Genomic DNA, 27,363 nt, shown 5'->3' with positions numbered 1-27,363 from the left:
TAAAAAAAAAAAAAAAAAAAAAAAAAGCAGACTGGCAAAAAAGCACCTTGATTATCTGAGATGTTTTAACAAAACAGTAACATTGGTGAACAGCTGATATTCTGCAAAAGCTGTGGATTTTTAGAATGTTTTAAAAAGCAGCTGTTAATACAAGCAAAAGCTTCAGCCTACAATTTGATGAGCTGTAACACATCACCTACAACCTGCAGACAAGTCCTTATTTTGCTTCAGAGCAATTATGCATTATGTCCCTGAAGCTACTTAATACATCTCAGAACTCATTCCATCTTCCAGCTGATTTCAGAATATTCCTTAATTAAGATCTTCACCTTTCAGATTTTATAGTTTTTTTTCTAATGAATAAAGTACTTTAATGCTTGCTAAATCACCTGACAATAATTGTACTGTGTACTTTAATCCTTATTTTTAGAAAATATTTCTTCTGAAAATTACTTTCCAAGCCAATGTTGAAAGGTTACATAAAGCACTGTATTGTGCTTTATTATACCAGCAAAGAAATTTTATGGAGATAGATCTTATGTTAATAATAAATTACTGTTAAGTTAGTGTGAAATAAAAAGCTAAATATCCTATTATTGCTTCTCTGTATTTCTCATTATAGTTATTGTAGCTTACTTCTAAGTTTGTCTACTTTTTCTTGTAAAAAAAAGCTAATAAATGGGCAAGAAATAGATACCTGCAAGAGAATATAATGCTGCATTTTATCACTACTGTGTAATTCAACAAAACATATTCAATCAAAAGAAATGCAAGCCTGCACATTATGCATAATCAACATATAAATTCCCCTGTTTATTTACCTATTTTCTCCCACAGAGTAACCAAACAATATCCACGCAAGCAGCATATAAATTCTGTGACAGCATTTCCAACTATGTGATCTACACCTTAGTACTAATTCTGTAATTTTGAACAAGTAACTCCACCTTTTTGCTTTGCATAGTTTCACAAAAGAAAACAGGCTATGATTTTACTGTAATGCGAATATCAAGAGTATTAACCTACAGTACAATATAGGACTACTTTTTACACAGTAGATGTACTAATTATTCCTTCCAACATATCAGTATTTTAAAGTCTTACCTCTTCAGCTGGCTACAAAGATGTAAAACTATGATGCTATAGCATAAGCAACTCCTTCGTTCATCTACGAATTAAACTTTCTGGATTGCTGCTGAGCTACATGAAACCTGAGCTCACCTGCTTACGTAGCTGTGTTGATTTTGACAACTTCATAAAGGTCAGATGGGGCTTAAAAGCTCTTTCTTCTCCTGCCAAGATGCCCTTTTCTTGAAATATCTTCCTCATAGTCTCTAAGAGGGGAAGAAAATGTAGAGGAACTCAGAAATTAAACCACAGAATGCTTAAAAGTGTGTTTCCGACTGTAGTATGAGTCACAACCACGCCAGTATTTAAAAAAAATATATAATACCAAAAGGCAGAGAGGTTTCTACACAACTTCAAAGGTATTCACTGTTTCATGCAAAAATCTTCTTGCATTTGCAATTAATATGGGTCACAAATTTGGCATTAGTAAGATAATGGCAATTAAATAGCAATCAGTGCTGCCTTCTTTTGCCGTCAGATTAAAACAGTCCAGGAGTTCTCACTGAAAAGTTTTGCAAACTCCAGGAAGACTATAAACAAATACCAAAATTTTCTGTCTTTAAAAATATTGTTCTGTGATAAGTCCTACTTTCTCTATTTGGGTAATATTCCTCTTAGACTAAAGGAATCCTGAAGTTGGAAGCTATAAAGTCTGTCACTGAATTTATGTGGCAGAGCTGCAAGACATGCTAAGTATACTGAAGTTAGATTCTTATTGTTCTACTTTTTTAGTCTTCACTGTTGCCTTTGAAGTTCTTTTTCTAATTTTGAAATACACATTTGTCTACCACAAAGGTCAAAGCAGCTCTACTACACAGACCTTGCTTACCATATCACAGCTAATCTGCCCAATATAATGTTTTGTTTCTTGGAAATACATTTCAGTGGAATTATTGAACTAGGCTTTATTTTTAAACTGAAATACTATAAATGAAAAATATCTGTTGTAATTTTGAAAGTTCAGATGAAATAGATAAAACCTGTGGCAAACAGAATATTCCTATTATCGAAAAACAGAAAAACTGCTAACATTTTTTTTCTGTGCAAATACAACTTCAAATTTTTCACTAGCTGTAAATCTAGATGACACACGCTATCCTTGAGCTAAAATCGAAACAGGAAAAAAAAATCCTATCAGATGAATTTAATCTACTCTTACTATAATCATGTATCTGCAGTAATGTGAATTACTTCTGGTTGAAATGCTTGAGCTGTATCAGAAAGATCCACTGCATTATTCTTCTCCTTGGAAGGAAATGCATTACACTGGGAAGTGAAAAGCAAGGCTAGATGAAAAAAGGGAAGGCCCAATAAACCAAAATTCAGGCATTTAAAGCTGGCTAGCACGAGTCTGCCAGTTCACACATTCTTCTAGTACTTACTCTTACCTTTTTGATTGTTTGCTATAGTAAATATATGTGAGGTACTTTGGAATCACATACAAGAAGAGATTTTACAAGCTTGTGCATGACTTCACATCAGAGGAGTTCTAAAAAATACAGTTCTATATAAGATGTCTTAAAACTGGAAGGCTGACATATTTCACTTGAATGGAGAGAAAAGATTCTAGAGATCCCATGAAGTTTTTTGTTGAAGCTAGAATTGGGTCTCTGGTGGAAAACTGGACAGCTGGAGAGAAGATTTGGCTGTGCGACAGTGTGAATTGTCAGTACTAAAGCCACTTTTTTTCCATAGCCAAGTAAATTCAGGCAAATCGACAATACACTGTTCAAAACACAGGTAACAATTGGTATAAACAGTCACTTGCCCTGTGGTAGTCAGTAAAATTAGATTTGGTTTCACTCTATGGTTTTTGAGTCTCCATTCATTTACCATCCGAATTTATTTCTTGCAATTACTACTATACTACCCAGCCAATGAAGTAAAGCAAACATTTGTAATTACAACTTTTGTAATAACATCGAGAAAAGAGAGATGAGAAAGGCATCAAAATTTAATTTTAAAGTAAATGCCAGGGTTTCAAAATAAGCTACTAGAATTCTCTTTCTGGAGGATGTATTCATATTCTGCATGTAAATAGAGAAGGAGGTGGAGGTATGATGCAGCCCAAGAGATGAGGTACAAAAGTGATCTGGACTTCCTTCCCACAAGTCAAACAAACTCACTGTGTTATGTTGGACAATCACTATTCTTTTCTCATTTAATTCCTCTCGTTACATGAGAAGATTATATAAAAGTGCATGTATGTGTATATTTATGTATGTAAGTAAATATTACAGAATCATAGAATGGCTGAGGTTGGCAGGGACCTCTGGCCCAACTGGTCTGACCCCTAAAGCAAGGCCACCCAGAGCAGGCTGCCCAGGTCCATGTCCAAGCAGCTTCTGAATACTGCCAAGGAGGAGGCTCCACAGCCTCTCTGGACATCCTGTGTCAGTGCTCAGTAGAGAAGTCTTTTCCCACATTTGGACCAACTCTCCTGTGTTTCAGTTTGTTCCTATTTCCTTCCATCCCCTTCCTCCATTCTTCCCTCCCTCTCCATCCAAATGAGTGCACAGGCATAACTTCCATACAGATCTACAAGTAAACTGTAGATCTATGCATCTACATATCTTAAACTACTATCTGTCAATAGCTTTGGATATGAGGCTATACACAAGATCAGCTTACCTACCTGTATTATTTTGTGTCTGTGGGAAACAGTTCTACCTTTGCCCTGAATCCCTGCTAAGCTATTATGCAGCTGTGCACACAAGAATTCATGAACAACAGATTAACATATCAAAACTAAATAAATGTTTGCTGCTTATTCAAATTGAGATGCAGAAGTTCAAATTAACTCAATTAATAATGCTGGGCATGTATTTCTGTGCTTCCAATGGCCAGCTTATTTTCTGATGTTGGTAAGCAGAGTAAATGCTGAATAAAGCGTTAGATGAATTTAAAACTGAAATGGTTGGTAACAAACCCATTTTCTGCTTCCTTTATTTGGTCCTCTGAACAGCATCATCTGGGGACTCCTTGACTTTGATACTCCAGCAAAGGATTAGTCATTAAAAACAAGTTCATGCTACCCTGTGATAGTCTCATGGTTTGTAGTCTTTTTTTCTCGACTGTGAAGCTCAACTCTTCTGCCACCATGTCTTATCTCTCCCCTCTGCAATTAAGATCTGTGGTGATGAAGATGTGATTACAGAGATATGTCCCTAATTCCTCTAAGAGCTCAGTGTCACAGCAGTGGTTTAGCCAATCATGGGATTTAAAACATGGTATTTTCAACAAGGTAGAATGATTATGATGGTTCTATAAATGTGTGTTACAGTGGGACAGTAAGGAACCTACATTTAATAATGCCGAACAGCAGCCACGTAGCATGGGTGTCTTCATTTTGTGCTAAATAAACATATTTATAATTTTGTTTCCAATCATCTTTTCAAAATCATCTTTTTTTCCTATCTGGAAATTCTAAAGAAGAAAAAACATAAAGAAAAACTGCTGTGAAGTAGAAAACAAGAGAGACTGCAGTTTTAAATTTGATCTATTTACATGTTTATGTGTGTGCCCATGTGTGTTCCCATGGTGATCGGACATAACCTCCTCACACATCCTCCTTTGCTGTGGGATAGATCATTATATAAATATCACAGGCTCAAAAGATTGGCCACACTTACTGGCACTACAGATAACTTCAGTTGTATGGCTTTGTAGTACACTTTGACATTTTACAGGTTAAGGTGACTTACAAATGTCATACCACAGTGTTTCTTTCCTCAGAGATAATGAAAATAGGAAGAAATCTGAGGAGATGGAGGGGAAAGAAAGAAACAAAGCAAAATGTTATTCTGAGAGCACAGGAAGAGTAGAAGATAATGTAATGCTATTAATATCTATGCAGCCCTCAGAAGAAGAGATCACAAGGAGGGTTTTAAAAGAATGGGGATAGGAAGCATGGATTTTGTGGGCAGAAAAAAAGTTCCAGGCTTAAGGGATTTTATGAAAGGGGATTTGAAGAATGAACAAATATGTGAAAGTTAAACTTCATGATGAGGATTGCCTGATCTGAAAGCAAGCAGAGGTCAGTGACAAGAATGATAGACAGACAGTGCACATGGGTCTAAGCATCTACCATCTTTCCCTCATACATGACATTACTAGCTGGACTGAAAAACTAAGAGGATCTGTATTTTCCCTTATTAATTTCAGGGTGACCAGTTTTTGCAGCTTCAAAGAATACCCTCAAAAAGTTAAGGCTATATTTGCAAGCTCAGTGACTTCCTATAACAAACTTTTGGACAGCTTTCAGACCATCTTTCATGCAGTTCGCTGTACTCTGCAATATCACTTTGCACATTATTTTTACAATGTCAAAATTACTGAATGTCATCTGTGCCTTTTATATTGGATGTAGCTAAATTCATTAGACAACTGTTTTCCCATAATTAGACCTGAAATACAATACATGAAACTTGTCCAGAACAGCTATAAACTTGAAAGGCTCAGAAATTCCACAGCTAGATCAATACAGAATGATTCACAGAAAAATTGCTGTATGTGAACTGTTGGGTCACAGCCTGAACCACTGCTTGATTACCTGGGGAAAGGACCTGGTCAGCCCTAGGAGCACAGGTGAAGGTAATCCACTCGTGTGACTGGAAGGGGTGGAGCCTGGCTGCACCTCTCTTAGCCCTGATTTAAGGGCTGACTGCCTCTGGGGAAAGATTTCTTCTTGGAGATCCTTCTTTGATGAAGCTTTCTCTTGTGATCCTGGAATCTTGTGATATGGGTATGTAATCTTATTCTTTTTCCTTATAGTACCTTTCTAATGTGCTGGTTCTTTTACCATCACGCCTTTGATGTAAGCTTTTCCCATTGGTTTGATCTGCCTAACTGCTACAATTGTATATTGAATAATAATCCATAATAGCCTTCTTCTTTTCCAATATTTCATTGAATGCATGAAACTACTATGCTTTCAGATTTTCTTCCAGTTTATTAATTTCTGCTCGTTTTTAAACCATGGTCCCTAAATTAGAAGACTTAGTTGAAGTGTTCCTGACTATTCTCTTAAAACTGAAGACACAGGGAAGCTAAGAATTGTTAAATTACACTTACAATTATAAATTTAACACACTAAGTAATGTACACTTTTCTTAAGTTCCTAGTTGTTATTTTAGGAGAATACTTTGTTGGCTACCACTTAGCAAAGTTTTGGGTATTACAAATTGGGTCTTCAGGTCATCCTTACTTTCACAGTAGTATTGAGTGTAACATGCTCAGCATTTCTCTACAGATAGGCAGGCAGCTTTGCACTGGACCAGCAGGCAAGACATAGTCTAGGCTATTTCCCAATAGTTCTTTTGTAGTTACTTAGGCTTTTCCACAGTGAGTTGCCACTATCATGCATCAGTGAGCTATACAGTTATTTCAGACATGCATCGGTAATAACCATGGGTTGTTGTCTTTGTCTCCATCATTACACAGGTATATAAAAGAACAAATGTGTTCATTCATTAAGATCAAGAGAGCACCTGGATCAAGCAATCCACACTTTGTACACAGATGCTAATATGTAAGGTAAGCCTGACAAGACAATAATGTGAAGGCTCAACATGAATTCTTAATGGAACTTAGTTCCTATAGTGCTTTTAATTCACCCCAGTACTTCCTAAATGTTTGTCATCATGACAAAAGAATCCCCCTTACATCTGCCCTCTCTGCCTGAAAAACTTCCCTGAAAATGCCCTCATTATAGAGTCAAATCATATTTTTGCATTTTTCTCAGCAGACTAGACATTGTTTTTGCTATTCTGCCTCCTGCCGTGCAGCTGGTCCTGAATTTTAAGATCCCGTCTGAGTGTAAGTGCAGGGAACTGAAAGGTGAGTGGCACCACAGTACAAAGCCAGGCCCCCACCCCAGTCCAGTGTTTCTCATATCCCCTTCGGCCTCTTTTGCTGGTCACAGCATTAAACATTCACTACTGAATAATAAGATCTTGAGCATGATACTTTGGTAGTGTTTAATAACTATTACTTACAAGGAGTACCAACACATAAAATTAACTGGTGCTAAGCTTTAATGGTTATTGTTTATTTTCATTAAAATGTATACCTCTTTTGTCAGCATTTGTCTATTCAAAGGGCCTAAAATGAAAACTGACATGTAGCAAAAGGCTTAATTAGAAAAGGCTGCATGCAGAAAACCACATCATATCAAAAGGCACAAACAATGCTCTAGTCTACTACCAGGTAGGTGTCTTGGCTCTTGCAATGCAATCAGCAAAACCACTTTTTTTTTTCTGATGGGTGTATTAATCGCATGGTAATCTGTATCAGCCTATACATACATACTTTATATTTTTTAAGAAAAAAAGAAAAATCCAACTGCCAGTTACTTTAAACTTTAGAGCATGCTTTTCTTTGTGCCGTGCATGAGCCAAGTTTCTACACAGGCCAACAACATTTGAGATCTATTCCTTCTTGTGTTTTTCTTGCTTGTTGTTTACCTCTTATGAGTTTGTGGAAAAACTATGATCGGAAGTAGGATCACGCATTCGTAAGAACAGTAACTAACACGGGTACATGGACTGGAAGAAAAGCCTAACCTACCCCAGCAGTGTATCTTGAATAGTGTTCTTAGGGATTTGGACTAGCAGCTTTTTGTTCACTTTTTACAAATTAGTTATTTTAATGAAAAACTACAACAGTTTTGAGTTCATGATTTTTACATCACACAATGTGGTTTAAAAATAACTGACAAGAGACAAAATGTATTTATCTTAGCATCAGCCATCTGGAAGCTAAGTGAACTAAATTAACTGAATTAAAGTATTTCTTTAGGCTCTCTGAAGTCAGGGAACATAAATCACCCTAAGACAGATGACAAATATGTGGTTACATAACCTTTTAAAGAGGCTCCTGCTCTCTAGCCCCAGGTCAGCCACCACTCCTGTCATTTGTGCTGACAGTCATGTAGCATTTCAGCAAACTACACTGACAAATTGTAAAGGTTAAAATTACCTGGCAAAGGAAAAAAAGGTGAGTTTAATCACAGCCGAATTCACTGTGTGATTGCAGAATCCCACAGCACAGCAGGGAGCCATACTGCTTTGGCACAGTTGTAATGCTGTGTTATGCTTGAGTAAAGCTGCAATGCACTTAGAGAAACAGGCTGTGACTGCCTCTCCATTTCTCTCTCTAGTGGTGACTGCTATGAAAACTAGCATAGAGAAATTAGACTAAATGACATTTTTAGGAAACTAAAGTTAGAGAAGTTAGGCATACTACTTGTTTTCCTCATCTAATTAATTAAAGAGTTTTAAAACATTTGATTAAACATTTTAACGTAATTAGAATAATTTAACATTTCTTTAAAAAACAAAGGATTGAAAGCAGTAGAAACAGTCAACTGCCAAAACATCAGTAACTCTTGTTGATGGAATTCAGGCTCCCTCTGGTGACCAGAATGCAACTGGCACCACCATTCATCCCTAAACTTGAAACTACAAACCCTATGGTATTAAAAAACAAAACAAAACAAAAAAACCAACAAATCAACAACAAACAGGATTCACTCATTCACTTGTATCCGTTTCAAACAGCATTTTTAATATAATTGTAAAAATGAAATCTGTTATTTTTCAAATTCACTTACTACTTCAAATATTCCATGGCATAATGAAGTACAAAAAATGACAACTTCTTTAAAATCACTGTACTTACTTAGTTTTTTAGCCACAGCCTTCTAAGAAGGCTTAGACAAAAATGGATTTCAGTACTCCTCATGCTCCTTAGTTAATACTTAAAAATAGTGTTATTTCTAGTAGATAATATATCCTAATCTCTGTTAATGGATTGCTAGGGAATAAATAGGAAATCACAACAGACAGAAGATATTACCTCTGCTTTTCCTGAACTTTTTTCTCTACCAATCTTCTGCTTACGTTAGTGTTACTAGACATGGAACTCGCCATGATGGTTCTTCAGTATATACAGATGTTATCCGTATCAAACTCCCATGTTACTTATGGAACAGTATCTTGCAGGAAGCTAATGTGAACTTAATGCATTTTCTATTGTGTTACTGATAATCCTCTTTCAACATCTTCAAGAATGCAAAATAACAGGTGAAAACAGAATTCACCGTAAGAGTGCGGCAGAAACCACATACAACTTGGAAGGAACACAATAGTAACTCTGTAAGAAACTAAGCTTAGATCTTGCCAGAAACCAAACCAGCTACAGGAGTTTGCTCTTCCACAGACAACAGAATCATTAACATCCTTCAAACAACAATGGAAGTTTTTTCTTTCTGCAAGCTTCAGTTTTAAAACCAGTTCCAGTGAATCACAGAATGCCCTGGGTTGAAAAGGACCACAATAATCACTGAGTTTCAACCCCCTGCTATGTGCAGGGTCGCCAACCACCAGACCAGGCTGCCCAGAGCCACATCCAGCCTTGCCTTCAATGCCTCCAGGGATTGGGCATCCACAACCTCCTTGGGCAACCTGTTCCAGTCTGTCACCAGCCTCTGTGTGAAAACTTCCTCCTTATATCTAACCTAAACCTCTCCTGTCTCTTGTTTAAAACCATTCCCCCTTGTCCTATCACTATCCACCCTCATAAACAGCCGTTCTCCCTCTGTTTATATGATCCCTTCAAGTACTGGAAAGCTGCAATGAGGTCTCTCCAGTGCCTTCTCTTTTTCAAGTAAGGGAAAAGCAGGGACCCAAGTTATATTACAGACAAGCTATGTTTGGAGAGAATACAGCTTTCACAAATGGAAAAATACATTTTCAACAGTTGTCTTATGTCAAACATGTAGCTGTGTACAGATCCTGATTCACAGAAGTCCAGCAAAGAGTTCCCAGTATCTTCTCTTGTAGCTGTCTTCCTAAATTGTATACTCAGGATACTATCCACAGAGCAGGCATACAAGGTATATTTTTGACATACAGCTTATTTTTGAATGTATATGAGAAACTTGTTATGGAAAAACTCAACCGTGTATTTCTGCTAATGTGCTTCTTTGTATTAGAAGGTATGTTTACTGTTTCAAGTACAGTCCAGAAACTACTACATGGTATCTGAGTGGAGGAGTGCACCAAAATGTATCTACACCATACAGATGTAGATATATGATAGATGTAGATAATGATAGATAAAATGTGATCATTTTAATTCAACTTTTTTTTTTCAACTTTAATTTTGTTGACAACCTGAGCATCAAAAGGCACTTTGAAAGCTTCACCATGCAACTTGATAGATGAAGCATCCAACACAACCAAAGTCATGAGAGGTACTATAATTGGTTCCAGAAGTTAATGTAAGCGAAATACTCATTTGTTCTTTTCAATGGATGCAATACCAGCTCCATTTATCCATTCTGGATTGCACAAGAGATTTTGTGACAGCAGCAGTCTTTGCTGTTCTGCAAAATGTCCCATATGGGTTGTTGCATCATTAAGAAAGTAGAGTGACCTCACATTCCTCAAAGCACAAAAGATAATTCCTCAATGCTGCATGACTCTTTAAAATAGTTTTTTCAGGGAATAGGTAGAATTGCTGGCGTTGTTTTAAAGTGCTTTGAAGGACACTGATGAATTAGTAATGTTTGCTGAGAATTTTTAATTACTATCTGTAAACAACATAGTTTGAGTGTAGCCTTGTGGACAGAAAAAAATCTCCACTCTACCTTACTTTGTTTGCTATTTCTTAGCTGACAGTTATATGACTTTTAATTTGTATATTCCTGCAACTTGAAAACTCTATTTTAGATATGTTTTGTGTGTCTGACTAGGACAGTGGCCTTAGTTTCACTGTTAACTGAGAGTTATGCTCCTGAATTGCTCATGCAGGTACATGCAGGTACACGTGTAATACTGTGCACCTGCAACATTTTTCAGTAATTTCATAATTGTTAAATGAAGGCAATAACACTGAACAAGCCACAGACTGGTTCCACAAGCACTCAAAACAACAAAACCCCAAAACAAAAAAAAAAAACAAAAAAAAAAAAAAAAAAAAAAAAAAAAAAAAAAAAACTCAGGCTAAAGCTGTGTGGACATGGATTTGATTCCTTTGGTACATCAGCCATGTTCTGATTTCCCTTTATCCTCCAGAGGTGGAGAGAAAGTCTCAAATTGATTTTATGTATATACTTCTATATAAATATATGTAAATGTGTATACAATTCTGTGTGTGTATGTGCAGTTATACTCAAGCATGTGATGAGGTTTAAGAGTTATACATATTGCACAGAGGAAACACAAAACTTAAAGACTCCCAGACCATAGAAGAGGAACAAATACCACCAACTCTCAGTACTCTGTTCAGCATGAACACTAAAGAGAACTGTGCAACTTTACAAGTCAGATAAAGTGCATATCAGCTGAGAAACAACACACAGTGTTTGAACCAAAACAAGGTAAAGTCTTTTTATCCATCTATAAGCTTGTGCTGTGCTTTTTATATATGCTAAGTAAAAAGATCTCATAGAATGGCACTGTAATTAAAGTCCCTTTCAGGTATGCTGAGAAATCAACTGTGTAACAATAGCAGCTGTTAAAGGTAAATCAGTGTTGACTAAATTAGTACCAGCTTACTCATATTTGTGCTCCACTATGATCTAGGTAAGGCTTACTTCATAAGGTTGCTAGAAAGTCTTTAAAGCACTTAACATTATATTCACAAGTTGTACCTGCTATTTCCGAAAGTACAGCTCTATGATCATTTTCTGCCAGCTGCACAAACCCAACTTCATTTTTGAAGTGATCGATTCCTTGAAAAGACAAATCCACCGTTTTTCCTTTTAGGAGATCTTCTACAAAATCCTTGCTGTCAGAAAGAGCACCAACTGCTCTGTCAAGGGAAAGATAATATGTATGTCATAGTCACATATTTTAATATTGTTTATATATTATTAATCTCTCTATACAAAAATCTCAAAATTTTTAGTATTAATTTACTATTTGCTCAAGTATTTCTGCACTACTTACTATCAGTGCAGTCAGTATTCTCACTATTTTGTAATGGCAAACTGGTTCACACATCCTGCTGTAAAACTAGAAACAGTAAGGCAGACAGCCACAGGTGTAATTCCTGAACAGAGTTCATCTGAATGACTAGATATTAAGATGACAGTGTCTCTATTACTCTGTGCATCACATTTAAGATGCTTATTGAGAAGCATTTTGTTTTCTATTCTTAAAGTAATTTACTTTTGTTCATGCCCTGCTATCTGAGTGGGATGCTCTAAGATTCTGATTCCTTCAAACTTGCCATAGAATGTTACTTAAAAGTATAAACAGATGTTAGTGACATTTAATATGTAATATAATGATAAAATTATATGGAAATTACTATTAAGCTCATTAAAGCTGACAGGAAAATAAGTATCACCAAAACCAATGCTTACTTTAAAAGACAAGTAGCATGCACAAATAATCCACGTGTAATTTAACAGCAGCAACTCTCATAACCTAATCATTTTAATTAGCCCTATTAGGTACTTGTAGGAGAACATGAAATATTTGTTTTGAATCGCTTTTGTTTTGAAATGATTCACAATCAAGAAGAACCCTATATTCTTAATGCCTTCCAAAGATCTCTCATGTGCTTTTTAGTTCTAGAATTGGAAGTTTTCACGAAACCAGTGTTGGCTTTATAAACGCTAGATGGCAGTAACAGGATAAAAACTCTCATGACTTTATTTTACTCTTTTTACAGCAGCTGCATGAAAGGCATCAGCATGATTTCCAACATGTCTGTATTTCTTATGCCTGTACATACATATACAAGCATCTCTACACACATTTCCAGTGTGCTTAATAAGATGGAGTATTGAGAACCATGCAGTTAATTGAAACCAAGGCCAGGTTAAGTAAGTTACTTGATTTCAATCAAGGATTTTTTGTCATGTTATAGGGAGTGCTTGCTTTCTTTATGTTATTTTAAATCTCACATTCTTGGTTTTATACAGTCTTAAATGTGAAGTGTACTTATGGAGGCCAGATTGCAGCCTATCTGCTAGAAAGCTCCTATGCAAATTGCAGGTCTGTATTCCCGTACAAAGAGAAGCTTAAAACACAGATCTCCCATTTCCATGTCATGCTCAATTGAATATTAAGTTTAGAACAGTCTTATCACGTTTGGACTTCAAATAGCATTCAACGCATTTCATTTCTAGATACAGAAATATATATATATATAGACAGAGGCAATACATGATAGTGTAGATATCTGAATAACTTAATGGATCCAAACTTATGAATCTGTGAACTCTCAGCTGCCCAAATCACTAGTTGCAGTTTCAGTTGTTACTGTCACTCAGCATTACACACAGGTTCTTTTGCCAGTCTAGATCTTGATTTCTTTCCATTAACATGGTATCAAAAATTGGTGATGAAAGGAAAATGCAACTTTTCTGTCTTCAAATCCTCACAGATTGTTAAAAAGAAAACATCAGTTACAAGAAAAAATAAGAATCCCACACAATAGAAAATGCAACCTAGAATACCTTGAGGACAGCTGAGCTAGATAGCTGCAGGAAGCACCTGGACAGGAAAGGGGAGAATCACTGGGGAAGCTGCTGACTAGAGGACAGATCCTGTGTTCCTGGACTGTGGAGTTCTGCTGGGAGAGGCAGAAAAGAACTCCATAAGCAAGTGCCAGCTGCCCAGCAAGAGCTGAGAAGAGCTCAAGGTGTGTCTAAGGATACTGAATTTGGCAATATTTGTTTTGATATGCAGTTTAGAACTGTAAAAAATTATTAATGGCAAGGTATATTTGCCTTTGAGATAACCCCTCACAATTTTTTTTTAAAAAGTTCATACTTAAATGCCTTCAATAATAACCTTGTTCTCACTGTTTTCACCAATTCTCAGGTGCCACCACAGTTTCCTCATCAACCAGAGCAGGTGTGTCTCCTCCAGGAGACAAAAGGAACATGGAGGAGGAGTGCAGCAGATCTGGGATACCTTGCTTTCCTTTCTGCTCCTGGTTAGCTACCTCTCTCTTTTCAGAGTGTTGAAGGAGGAAGGCTAGAAACTCATAACTTCAAAAGGAGAGGTAAGAACATAGAGGCCTAAGGATTTAGTATTACAGCACTCAAGAAAACAAGGGTGAAAAACAAGCAGGGCAACTGATTTAGACACACTGGTATCTCATTATTTGTAAGCATTATGTGTTTTCAGCCAAAATACCTTCTGCTACTTGATGTTACTTTCTACCTTGAATTCTTTCTTATGAGCCATCTGTACTTTAAAAGCAAAACCTTTTGAGGATAAAAGTGATTTACCACACACAATTAATAGACACATTGTTTAGTAATTGTATTACCATACCTCAAGCAATATCTCACTGCACTTGTTAGTTACTGATCTAGATAATTCAGTGTATGGACTGCATGGCTTTTAAGACCATTAAGATATACAAATGATGGAAGCCTCCTGGAAGACCTCCTAGTGGGGAGATAGAACAACTGGGGCTTTTTTTTTTTTTTTTTTTTTAAATAGAATTACAAGAATATAGTGAATTTTGATTCATGAGCAATTCACAACATTGATATGTAAACACTGAAGGATTCCCAGATGTTTGCATAATACCAGCAGGCTATTTATCAGCATTTTAATTGATATTAGTTATCAGCCATTTCATTTTTGCAATTATGGTGTGCACATATAGAGACAGCATATATATATAAGCTACTAGACACCACATCTATGTAGGAACTGCCAAGAAAGTCCATGCAAAGCAGGACTGTGAAACTCATTTCAAGTCACAATTGCAGCTAGACACGCAAATTACTATTCTAAACATTTGTAAATTACAGCTGTACTCACTTGAGTCTTATATTAAGAACTTCACACTAACCACTGAACTTGTACCTTGAAGTAGGCTTGCCTGAGTGCTATACAACATGTGATAAAGAGCAAATGCCACCAAACCAAACAATTCCACTTTTATACAGCAAAGTCACCTGTAACACTTACATACATACGTTTCTGTATTATGCACACGCTTTTCTACAACTTTTATGCCTTCTATATGATCAAACATTCAGCTATTTCCCTGAAGCAATATAAGGCAATATAAACACCTCTCTTTCAGTGTAAGTATATTCTGGAGGCATTTAAAGGCATAAAAAACTAATTGCATGAGACAGTACCTTGCAGCTAAGGCTTATTTCATTGTAGTTTTTCATTGACTATTACTAACTTGGCCTATAACATTTCCTGAGCTATGAAAATCTGAAAGCTCCTCTGTTAATCTGTTCAATATCCCCTACAACCAAAACACAATTTTCAAATAACTCCTTTAAAAAACATGAGATTTTTGCATATAAGTTCAGTATATGCTGTGAAAAATGCAAAGAAAACATGTACTTTGGGCAAAGCTCATGACATACCATGGTATGCAAACAGCTAATATTAAGATTAGCAATTTAAAAGCAACATGAATTAAATATTCAGTAACTCCAGTAATTTAGGGCTTACAAAAAGCATCAGTTATTCTTTCTATCTTTTTGCAAACTCCACCAATAAAACTACTTTTCCAAATACCTACATGCTAATTTCTTCTTTGCTGGATAAATGCATCACTAACATTGTGACATGCAACGAACCACAGTGAACCATTGCTTTGGAAAGCCTATCATCCTTCTGTATTATTGCATCTTGGAGAGCCCGAATGTTGTCAGCAATCTGGGAAGACAGAGACATAGAAACAACAGTTAGCCATTACGCTTACTGCATCCAATAATGCAGCTGAACAAGAAAGCACACAAACTCAAGTCAAATGTTTATGTAGAAATCATTCTTGCAGAAGGAACTTTTATCCTGCAACAAAGCTGTGCTAGCTGATCTGAGTAAACTCAAAGCGAATACAAATGCAATGATAACAAAGAAGTAGACACTCCTCGTCACATCAGAACAGAACCTGATTTCCCTAAGATTCCTAGAACAGCTTGAGATCATGCAGATTGTTGTACACTGACAGGGGCACAGATCAGACACTTCTTTAGTGAATTTCTCTACCGTGTGTTGAGTGTGTATGTGCTATGTACAGACAAGCATCTGAAAAGTGGAAGAGGTCTCTGGAGGATCAGGATCAGGCCTATTTTAAACAGAGAATATTCTGATATGTATATGTGTGTGTGTGGAGATACCAGACTTACAATTCTAATCTTCATGTCCAAGAGAAAGTACAATGTACATATTTTCTTCAAACATTTTGGCAGATCTAACACCATCAGTCTTCTTTAAAAGTATCTGATTTGCATTTTTCTCCAGTGAAAAATACATGCTTTATAAATTGTATCCAAACTGTTTACTGTGCTTGCAATTAAGATAGCTGTTGTATTGCAGTAATTTAAAAAAAAACATGCAGGAAGGCTTGAGTCTATGAGTAAATCAAATCCAATAACCTTGACTGACTGGCAAAATGAGCTACTTCTTTAAACCACAGTAAGCAAAGACAAATCAGCTTTGGTGTACATAGTGTAAAAGAAGCATGTAGAAACTGTCAATCTGTTTTTTATTTGAAACTCCCTGGTGAATGCTTAACAAATATACTGTATATATTGACTTTTATAATGAGCAGAAGTAGCTATGAGGCTTAGAATAGCTGTATTTAGTTATAACGAACATACATGTTTCCTGAAAAAGCAAAATGTAATGGGGGCAAGCAGTACTTTTGTGACCCACGTTGTTAAGATAGGTTTTGCCATGCAGTAGTTTAACCTCATACATTTAGTAGCTCCTTTTTTATTTATGTATTTAGAACATAAGACACCATATACATTAAAAAAAAAAAAAAAAAAATTGTAACTGAATGGTATCAACTCTAGGGAAAATGGTAAGGACAAAGGAAAGTAAAAACCATTTGCCAGTATCAACCATTTGTTGATGCTGAATCAACAAAACCAGAAGTGTTTTCAGTAGTGTAGCACACTTGAATAAAATCACGCCAACACTCTCATTATATATCATGTTGAAATAAAACCATTTCCTTCATGTGTCAGAACTTATCCTGGCTATATGACACATTTATTGTAGTTTCAGATGCAGGAGAAATTTAAGCCATACCCCAGTGCTGAAGAAGATCAGCATTATTCAGCATTCATATCAGAAGGCAACACCTCACTCTGCCTCACCCGTATTGTTTTCTGAGCAGTGCATCCCAGTCCTTTCCTGCTTATGTCCTGAATTCTCCCTGCACTACCACCTCTTCCCCCTTTAGCTATCATATCACACTGACAATTTCATGTAGCTTGAGATTTCCCAACTTAAAGAGATGTCTGTCCCAACTGTTCCCCTCCCGAATTATTTTTTAAAATTCCCTCTGACTAAGGACTCAAATACTGATTTCAGTGTAACCTCTCCCATTACTTAGAATACATTACTCTAAAGAGCAATAATGTAACTTAGTTTTGTTTACTGAACATCACTGGGAAGTAGCTTTAAAAATTGAACAGCTTATTGCAATTATAATCAAGACCGAAAGACCCTCGGGGATTAATCTAGCCAGTGCTAACACATCAGGTGAAAGATAACTTTTATCAGGTACAATAATCATCTATTTAACCATTTTTTGCACAGTTAGAAATATGAATTGACTACAAAGCCAAAATGAATGGAACACCGCATTTTACTTCATTAAAATGAAAGCAACTGAGAGGAACAGTTCATTAAGTGTTTCAGAAACATCCCTTGCTACAAAATGGTTCTTTGTGTAAAGCTCAAAATACTATATAAAATATGAAGAAAGAGCAATTATGCCTAAAACACTTCACTGGAATAAAATTAAATTCTCACAAAAGGAAGACCTCTAATTGCTAACTGAAATACTACTAGTAATTACCAGATCCCTGCCGGCTATCAAGAAACCAGATGTCTGAAGTCTGAATTTTGGCTACTGTTGCCTAAACAAATTCCAACATGTATTTTCTACTTTGATAACAACTCTACATCTGAGGCAAGTGTTAACAAAACTTTCTAGTAGAGTCTTGGAATTCCTAAATGCTCTGAGATTTAATACATTTGTCCCATTACCTCCGTAAATGAAAGAAGATCAAATACACAGCATATTAAGAAAGAAGCATGTTTAGTTAAGATTTTTCTGCTCCACCAGCAATTCAATGTAACAACTGTGAGCAGTAATTCTCAATTATCAGATTATGTAACTCCTACATTAATTGTTGTTGTTAAATCATGGAAGAGATAGGAAGAAAAGATATTTCGGAGCAGGATGGCATAAAAGATCAGCAACGCTTGTGTCAGGCTATCCTAAAACTATCCTGAAAAGGGAGGGTTTCTGCCATCTCTTCTTCACATAACATATTCTTAGGAATCAAAGACTGCACTTTCCAAAACTAGCTTATATTATTTTCATTGCAGATTCTCTCCATTTTTGTCTTTCACTGAAAACAGACAGTACAGATGCAGAATGAGTTAAAATTCACCTGAGAGCTCTGTTACTGTTAAGTTAAACATGTGCTAATTGCAGGAGAATAAGTTTTGAAGACTTTGCTGCACTTCTTAAATCCATTTCAACAGCATCTCACTAAAGCAGTAGCTTGTTTGAATTTTAAACAAGGTGATCAGCTTTATGGGAAACTTTAAAAACTTCAAAATGCAAGATTAAAACAGCAACAGATCCAAATTTAAAATCCTGTGTATATGGAGAGCTAGAAATACTGCAGTGATTTTCCTATTAAACGGAATGTCTTTCTTCCTTATTCCATGTAAATGACAAAATAAGCAACACTGAAACAGTGCAGAGGGAGAAATTAAGGCAATTTCAATCAAAATAATATGAATTTTGTAAGAGAGCATAAAAAGATAACCTTTCTCTGGTCTTTCCCAGATGAGTAATTTTATTCACAAAGATGTTAGTTAAAAACATTAACTGATAGAATAGGCTGCTAATGTTCTTCTAAAAATACCTGAAAAAAATAAGCTTGCTCAAGCTCTAACACTGCTCTTCTTACAAACACATGCAGCTGCTGAAATAATTCTAATTATACCAAATTACTGTAATAAAGAATATCACCTCTGGATTAGTAATTGGAAGAGAAATGAAATAATTTGGCTGGTACTGTTTTTTCTTTTTCTTCTTTCTCTCACTGCCTTCTGGAACTTCCTTTCCAATAGTCCTCTTTCTTTTCTTTTCCATGTTTTTTTCAGAGGCTGTATGCACTGAAAAAAAAAAAAAAAAAAAAAGGAAATACTTTCAGCATATAGACGAATCAGAACAAAGATACAGTTAATATCATACCCAGTAATCCTTAATATCACTTCAGTCAGCTGACAGGACCACATCTTCCCAGGCATCTGATCTGCCCATGCACTGAACTGTCTGACTGGGATCCTACTCTAGCCTCCATGAACACAGCCATGCAAGTGGAGTACCATGCTTGAACTAACAGTACATCCAGGCAGGGTTTATAAGCTGTTAACATACATACATGGCTTCCAAACTACAGCTGTGTTTCATTTAGCCAGGTTGCTGAAGTGCACTAGGCCAGCAACTTGAGCACGGACGTGAGTTCAGAGCAATTCCCCACATACTGCATTTTACAATATAAAACAAGATACGCAGGATTATTGAAGGAGAAGGCTGTGGTAGACTAGGAGTGGCCAACCCACAGTTCATGGACCAAACCCAGAGAGAAGAAAATTTAAGTCTAGTCTATCATCTTTTCCCTTCTCAAAGCCCCCTTCCGACATTTAAGAAAAAAAAAGTGCATATCCTCTTTTCTTGTGTGTATCACAAATTACTCTTCTCCCAGCTTATTTTGTTTGCAGCCCCTCTCCACTGTTCAATAACAAGTGCACTTCTAGCCACATGCTGGGAATACACATCTGGGAAACAGCTCATAAAAGCAATCACTTCAGCAGCTCATATATAGTAATGTGAATAAACATATATGAGACATCATTATGCTGTGGCTCATTGCTTCAATGAATCACAAAACAAATTTTTAACATGCTCAAATATCTGCAGGACTGAGGACTAATAAACCTCTGGACTTGGTTCCGTTTGCAGGGAGACTGTACTCCACGTGCCCAGCCTACCTGTGCATTCCAACAGACAGGATCAGGAACTGTGTGCAGAATATGTCTATCCTTTTACACTATTTCCATTTAAATACACTTACTAGCAAGTTCATCTTCAATATCTGTGTCGGCAAATGGCATTTCTGCCATCAAAGAATCTACTGAATCAGCAGGAGGACATGGCTTTTTTCCCTCTTGTGTCCTTTTTTTATTTCCTTTAACAATTTTCTTCTTTTGTTGCATATTATCCAGCCCATCTGTAATATATTTAAATAACACACTGGGGATGAGTTTTCAGTATAAATACCTACGTGACATTATAGATAAGCAATATACAAAGCATAAATTTATCTATTTCTCAACAAATAAATAATGATATAAATCTTTTTTAAGAATGCTACTCTTCTTCCTTGACAACAGATCAGTAAAAATACTTCAATGCTTTATGTGAAATAGCATAAAAAAGAGAGTCCAGCCTTCTACATTTAATAACTTATGGTTTTGATCCGTTCTAAGTAAATGCATTAGAAGCAAAAAGGACAGTTATGAGCAAGTATAAAACAATACAAGTCTTCATATATCATGTACAGCTCACTCTGGAGAACAATAACAGCATGTGAAATTCAGTGCAGATAAACACTAGAAAATTATTTGCAGTGCAAACAAACACGCTGAAAATGTGGCATGAAGGAGCAGAAAGGGAACCCTACAAATTCACATAAAACAAAGAGATCTCAGCTGACTACATCATGCAAGAGTGAGATAATTATTCTAGTCCTGTATCTCCCACACAGTGTAATATATGTATTAAACCACACCTTAAGAAATGAAAAATCAGTATCTCCTCTAGCAACAGAGAATGTAGACACAACTAGACATCCAGTAATATTCTCTTGGGACAGCTCCACAATGGGATTACTGTAGTGGAAGAAGCCTTCTGTTAGAATTGCAGTTTATCCCAGGACAGCTCATTATGACAGACAACACACTTTGAAAGCTTCTCTTGTGACCATGCAGATAGTCCAAATTTGGCCCAAGGGGAAAAACTGGCAGCAAAAGTGCATATCATGCTACTGTGGCATGCAAAGCTATGCTACATGTGTAAAATCAACAGTATAGAGCCAGTCTGGGCCATTGGGATGATAAGCAAAAGAAGAATCTGGTTACATGCTAACTCCAGCCTAAGGTAGGGAGGTGTAAATCACTATGTGGTTGTGGTCTGACACCTACGTTTATGCCAGAGGCTAAGAAAAAGAAGCAAACTGTTTGGAGTGGCTGCTTGTTCCCTCCATAGACAATAAAGAACTGGGTATGACAACGAGATGTTAAAGCAACAATACATTTATTACCAAACATTTAGAGTTAAACTTACATGCTAGTGATCCACCAGCATACAGAACATAACATTTTCACCTTTTAGAAAGGTCACAAAAGGAAGAAACAAAAACCCATGAAACTGACAAACAAGGACAGCAGGGGTAGGAAAGCTGTCAACAAGATTCAGAAATGCAAAACTATTAAGAGCAAAAGGAATTTGGTACGGTAGCATCAGCTGTGGAACAAGGATTCACCTAAATCTGAGATGTGTGTATTGCAGATTATACCCTCCTTCTGCCCTGTAGACACAAAGCACAGCATGTGCTGAATAGCAGCAGGTGGGCAGGGGCACAGCCCATTAGCGACATCCCTTCCCAAACAACACAGGCACTGCTTCTCAACTCTACATACGGAGATTCTGATCAAAAACTCTATCCCACTTTTTCCTGAATTAAACATTAAGGAAATCACCAACTAAATCCAAGATTTGTATCCTAGACACTAAAGCAACATGAAAACAGGACTTTCCAAGTTCTTGGCAAAATGTTGATAATCTGAGACCTGTGTAACTGGAAGAGCTTCCACAGCAACTCCTTGGCCACTAGACTACTCAAGGATAAACTTTATTCTTAACTGCATTAATTTCATATACCAAAAGGGATCTATGCTATTCCTATATATGTCTTTGCGCGGTTACTGAGCTACCAGTCATTAAGCAGTCACTGCTGTTCATGAAGATGAGCCACCTGTTCCAGCAGAAAAAAGAAGAAAACAAAACAAAACAAGCTACGTGTCATAGAGAACACAAAAATAAGGAAAAACACTCTCATTGTACTCCTTTCTCAGGCCTCCTCTCTTCACACTTAGTTGCAAGAGAAACAGTTTTTGATTATTTTACACCTGCACATAAAAAAACACCAAAGACTAGGTCTGTGGCTGCTGTTCCCATGAACAGTAACAAATAATGATTGGGGTTGGAACTCGATAAGCTTTAAAACCCCATCCAACCTGGGCTGAACCTATTGCTGCTGTGAAAATGGCTCTCTAGGCTTTCTGAGCTCGTACTACTGGCACAAGCTTCACAGGCCCAGAGAACCAGAGAATTGCAGAATCAGAAAGGTTGGAAATGACCACTAAGATCACCTAGTCTAACCCATAACCACCATGCCCACTAACCAGGTCTGAAAGTACTGTATTTATACATTTCTCGAACACCACCAGGAACAGTAACTGCACCACCTCGCTAGGCAGCCTGTTTCAGCACCTGACCACTCTAAAGAAATATTTCCTAATCTTCAGCCTGAACCTCCCATGCTGCAACTTGAGGCCATTCTCTCTACTTCAATTTCTAGTTTCACAGGAGAAGAGGCCAACCCTCACCTCACTACAACCTTCCTTCAAATAGTTGTAGAGAGCAACAAGGTCTATACAGGATGATCCAAGGGCTGGAGCACCTATTCAATGAAGATAAGCTGAAGGAACTGAGCTTGTTCAGCCTGGAAAAGAGAAGGCTGCGGGAGAAACCTGATCGTGGCCTTCCAATATTTAAAGGGAGTTTACAAACATGAGGGAAATAAACTTTTTAAAAGAGTAGATAGTGATAGGACAATGGGGAATGGTCTTAAGCCAAAGGAGGGGAGATTTAGATTAGACATTGGGGGAAGTTTCTCATAGAGAGAAAGGTGAGGCACTGGAACGCATTGCCTAGAGAGGTTCTGGATGCCTCATCCCTGGAGGTGTTTAAGACCAGGCTGGATAGGGCCTTTGGCAACTTGATCTAGTACTTCATCTAGAGGTTGGCAATTCTGCATATAACAGGAGGGCTGGAACTTGATGCTTGAGGTCCCTTCCAATCCAAGCCATTATATGATTCTAAGGTCTTCCCTGAGCCTCCTTTTCACCAGACTAATCAATTCTAGTTCTCTCAGCCACTCCCCATAACTCTTGTGTTCCAGACCCCTCACCTTGACCCTCTCTGGACATGCTCCCAGGACCTTGATGACTTTGTTATAGTGAGGGGCCCAAAACTGAACACTACTCAAGGTACAGCCTCACCAGTGCTGAGTACAGGAGATGATCACCTCCCTGTTCCTGCTGGCTGCGCTATTTCTGGTACAAGCCAGGATGCCATTGGCCTTCTTGGCCACCTGGGCACACTGCTGGCTCATATTCAGCATCGACCAACACCCATTTCTTCCACACAGTCTTTCTCTGCCCCAAGACTATAGTGTTGCATGGGGTTGCTCCACCCAAAGTGTAGGGAACAGCACTTGGTCTTCCTGAACTTCATCCCAGTGGTCTCAGCCCAGTGATTCAGCCTGTCCACACCCCTCTGTATGGCCTTCCTACCCCCAGATAGGTTGACACTTCCTTCCAACTTGGTGGCATCTGCAAACTTACTGAGGGTGCATTCAATTCTCTCGTTCAGATCGTCAATAAATATATTATTAAACAGGGTCAGCCCCGAACTGACCCAGCTAAAGAAATCTCCTTTAAATAATAAGCCAGAAAGGGATCGGTGTAGCACTCCGCACAGCCACACAGCGCAAACCCGATTAGGCTGACGCGGAGCGCTCACGGAACCGCTCATCACCGCCCCATGACAGCAGCTGCCGCGCGCCCTCCCGCCCCCGCGGCGCGCTTGCTCGGCCCCGCCCGCAGCCCGGCCCCCCCAGGCCCCGGTCCCCTCACCGTGCTTTGGGGTCGAGCCGGCTGCGATGGCGGGCTCTTCGCCGGTCCCCGCTTCTTCTGCTGCTGCCGCCGGCCGCAGCGCCATGGGACCCACGCGCGGGGCGAGGAGGGGGCGCGGGGCGAGGAGAGCCGCAGGCCACGCCGAGCAGAGCGAGGGGAGCAGCCTGCGCAGCGCACGCTGCATCTCCGAGTGGGACGAGCGAGGATGCCCGCCGGGACACCGCGGCCTGGACGCAGGCGCCGCGTCCTTCAGCCCGACGAGAGAGGGGGCACGGGGCCCCAGGCGCGGGACTACAGCTCCCAAGGCGCACCGCGCGGCCGTCCCAGGGCATGGCGGGAGGCGGGCGGCGCTGGTGGTGCTCTAAACCACCGTCCGTGTCGTGGGCCTGCATAGTGCGGAGCGATGGTTTTCCGTCTTTTAGCTATAGTCTTGCTGTAAGCAGCTGTTCGTTTTTTATGAGGCAGCAGAGCACTCTTACTGGGGCAACAACGCCCCAGCTGCGGCGGCACAGCCTCCCGTTGTGAATCTGCCTCTGGGACATCGTTGGGAGGCTGCTCCTCTGAGGCGAGGAGTGAAATGCTCTGTTTTCCTGCTTGAATAAAGACTTTGCGCCCCTTTGAAACAAAACTCTGGCGTTGTGTTTTGTGGATGATGCCAAACCAAATCCTGCTTTATGTTTTTGCAGATAGGTCTGTGCGTACGGTCAGGATCTGCAGGGGCTGACTATATATATGTAAATGCAGGTTCTTACTTTCACTTTTGGAGGCAGTGTGAGTGGAAGAGAGGGAAAACAAAGATGGCCATAGCAAGAAGTAGCACAGAGAGATGTGGGTAGGAGATTGGAAGCTGAGAGGCTAGTGAAAGTTGTGTGGATTTCTGTACTCGACCTGTCTGTACCTTTTCTTCGTGGCAGATAAAATCTGCTTAAAAATGCTTCACAACTATTTTGACCCATTTCATGCTGTGTTTGCCCTTAATGTCTTTCACACAGTATTTTCATGAGGTCTGCATAGTCTTACGGAAACTACAGACTAGATGTCATAGAATCACAAGGTTGGAAAGGACCTGCAAGATCATCTAGTCCAACCATCCTCCCACTACCATTGCTACCACAAGCACTAAACCATATCTTGTAGCTCCTCATCTTGAACATGCCAGGGACAGTGACTCCACCACCTCCCTGGACAGGCCATTCCAGTGCCTGGCCACTCTGAGAGAAATAGTTTTTCCTCATGTCTAACCTAAACCTCCTCTGGCAAAACTTGCGGCCATTTCATGTGACACAGAAATCCAAGTCCTGAGGAATCTGGGGGAAGTCTGAGCATAAGGCTGCAGGCAGTGCTTTTTGCTATGTATTTCATCTGAATATCAGCTGTCATAAGGAGTCTCAATACATACATGGTCACCTCTTTCTGGCCTGTTTAGCATTGATGAGTGAAATACTTAAAAAATTATTTCTGTTCAATAGCCACCAGCCTAGTACTAATATGGAGATGTATTCTTCGGGTTCATGGTGTGCCCGAGTGTGCAGGTTGCAGGGAAGTGAAAAAAATGCATTTGTTAGGGGTTGTGAGATTAGCTGATATCATAAATCATCCCCTACAAGTGTTTTGAAGGAAGATGTTCAAGAAAGGACTAGAAAGCTGATTTTTCTGTCTGCCTAAATACCATAAAAGTTACATAGTTGTCACTGACCTGGTGCCTATCTGACACAAGCCAATGCGTATGTTGTTGCAAATGCTTAGGTTTGGGCTAATGCCAAAGTTTTATCAGTTTTCTGTGGCCTTGTCTTTACTAAGGAGAGTTTCTGATTAACTTCACAGTGGCACAGTTGTCCCTTTGAGGAGAGAAAATCAGAACTCATATGACAGCTGAGTGATGTTAGCGGAAAGACGAAGCACAAGCAGCTCTACAAATGGATTTGTGTATACAGCCACACTGCCTTTACCTATCAGTCTCTCACCTGTCTGTCTCTTAACCCATCATTTAATTTAAATCAAATTTAGTAGAGAGTAAGAAGATTCAGAGGTGTGATATTCCCACACCTTTCCTGAAAATGAGTGTTTTGGGAAATAAGAGATTCATTTAGATCCCAAATGAAGAGAAAGTGCTCTGCATATGTTTTTCCCTGAAACAGTGACAGCTGGCCGTGAGTCTTGGTCGTGCGTTAGACGATAGGTCACAGCACATTTTATCTGCACATATAATCTCTTATCTTAGTCAAACAAGAGAGATGTGGGAGCCGTGAGTATTCAGGACGTGATTCACTTGTGGAGGATAGGAAATAAAGGGGTAGGAACAAAATACAGTTCAGGGAGGCCTAAATATTGAAAGAGGATATTGAGATATTGTATAGGATGTGGGAGGGAGTTGAGAATATTGTCATGGCAGGGCATCAAGACTATAGGGGAAGCTTTGGCTGTTGTGATAAGATGGGAGGACGTAGCTGATATGAAACAAGGCTTTGTTACAGCCACTGCTGATAGAGCAACTTGTTTTCTCACAAGTGAAGAACAGACTGTGATCTCATAGTAATAAGAGACTTTCTATAGGAACAAAGAAAAGCACAAGTTGCAGAACTACAGATACTGGAAAATGAGAGATAGACAAAAGTGCCTGGATTAAAGTAACTTAATGCAAAGATCAAAAAGCAAAATGCTGAGGTTGCGTCAGTAACTGAATAAAAGGAAGAAAACCACAGTGATTTTGTGTATTTATGCACTTAAGGAATAGAAACTATGTTTTATATCTAACATGAAGATTAATATCAAAGTTACATATATGGATATTTGCATGATCTGTTGACATGGTAGTTTAAGTACATTATAAGAGAAGGGAACAGAACAGGGGAATCAGATGAAAAATCAGCTGATTATCCAGATCTGCAGTTCCTTACTTGGTACCATCTAGGTGGTGACCTGTTAAGAGAATCACCTGGTAAAGGTCAATCTACACACTGAAATGCTATTAATGTTGATGTATTGTTCTGAGCACTTCCAGGTATCTCTAGGCTTTTGTGATGGCAAGACGCTGAGCATCACTGTGAGCACACAGAGGATTCACCTATCAAAGTGGAACATGAATGCCTTTGCCAGCAGGTTTACTGGCCTCCTAAGGAGGGCTTTAGACTGGGTTACTGAAAGATAGAGATATAAACTGGGAGCGAATTTTCCCAGATGTACTGGCAGAGAGTGGTGAGAGATGGTGGGA

The 27,363-nt window shown here is 38.4% G+C and overlaps 1 protein-coding gene across 10 annotated transcripts in view; it reads right to left on the bottom strand.

Annotated features, from left to right (window-relative positions):
- The window catches only part of AKAP7 (A-kinase anchoring protein 7), a 74,759-nt gene extending 50,423 nt beyond the window's left edge, over positions 1 to 24,336 (bottom strand). For 8 of the 10 annotated variants that reach the window (XM_042816260.1, XM_042816315.1, XM_042816269.1 and 5 more), the window contains exons 1-6: positions 24,153 to 24,236; positions 20,246 to 20,401; positions 19,138 to 19,283; positions 15,652 to 15,788; positions 11,786 to 11,946; positions 1,222 to 1,334 (exon numbers count right to left, since the gene is read on the bottom strand). In XM_042816260.1, the coding sequence (XP_042672194.1) occupies positions 1,222 to 1,334; positions 11,786 to 11,946; positions 15,652 to 15,788; positions 19,138 to 19,283; positions 20,246 to 20,387 (699 nt within the window). In that variant the 5' untranslated portion in view covers positions 20,388 to 20,401; positions 24,153 to 24,236. Of the gene's footprint in view, positions 1 to 1,221; positions 1,335 to 11,785; positions 11,947 to 15,651; positions 15,789 to 19,137; positions 19,284 to 20,245; positions 20,402 to 24,152 lie in introns of all 10 variants that reach the window. The other 2 variants (XR_006168379.1, XM_042816247.1) reach the window with 1 other exon arrangement.
- Positions 24,337 to 27,363: the final 3,027 nt, after the last annotated feature.

The sequence above is a fragment of the Centrocercus urophasianus genome, unplaced genomic scaffold, assembly GCF_019232065.1.
Source record: "Centrocercus urophasianus isolate 14NV4802_14NV808 unplaced genomic scaffold, USGS_Curo_1.0 seq_10, whole genome shotgun sequence".
In the NCBI taxonomy this organism is placed as follows: domain Eukaryota; kingdom Metazoa; phylum Chordata; class Aves; order Galliformes; family Phasianidae; genus Centrocercus; species Centrocercus urophasianus.
The sequence above is the reverse complement of the archived record's forward strand: the minus strand, read 5'-3'. Positions and strand labels throughout refer to the sequence as shown.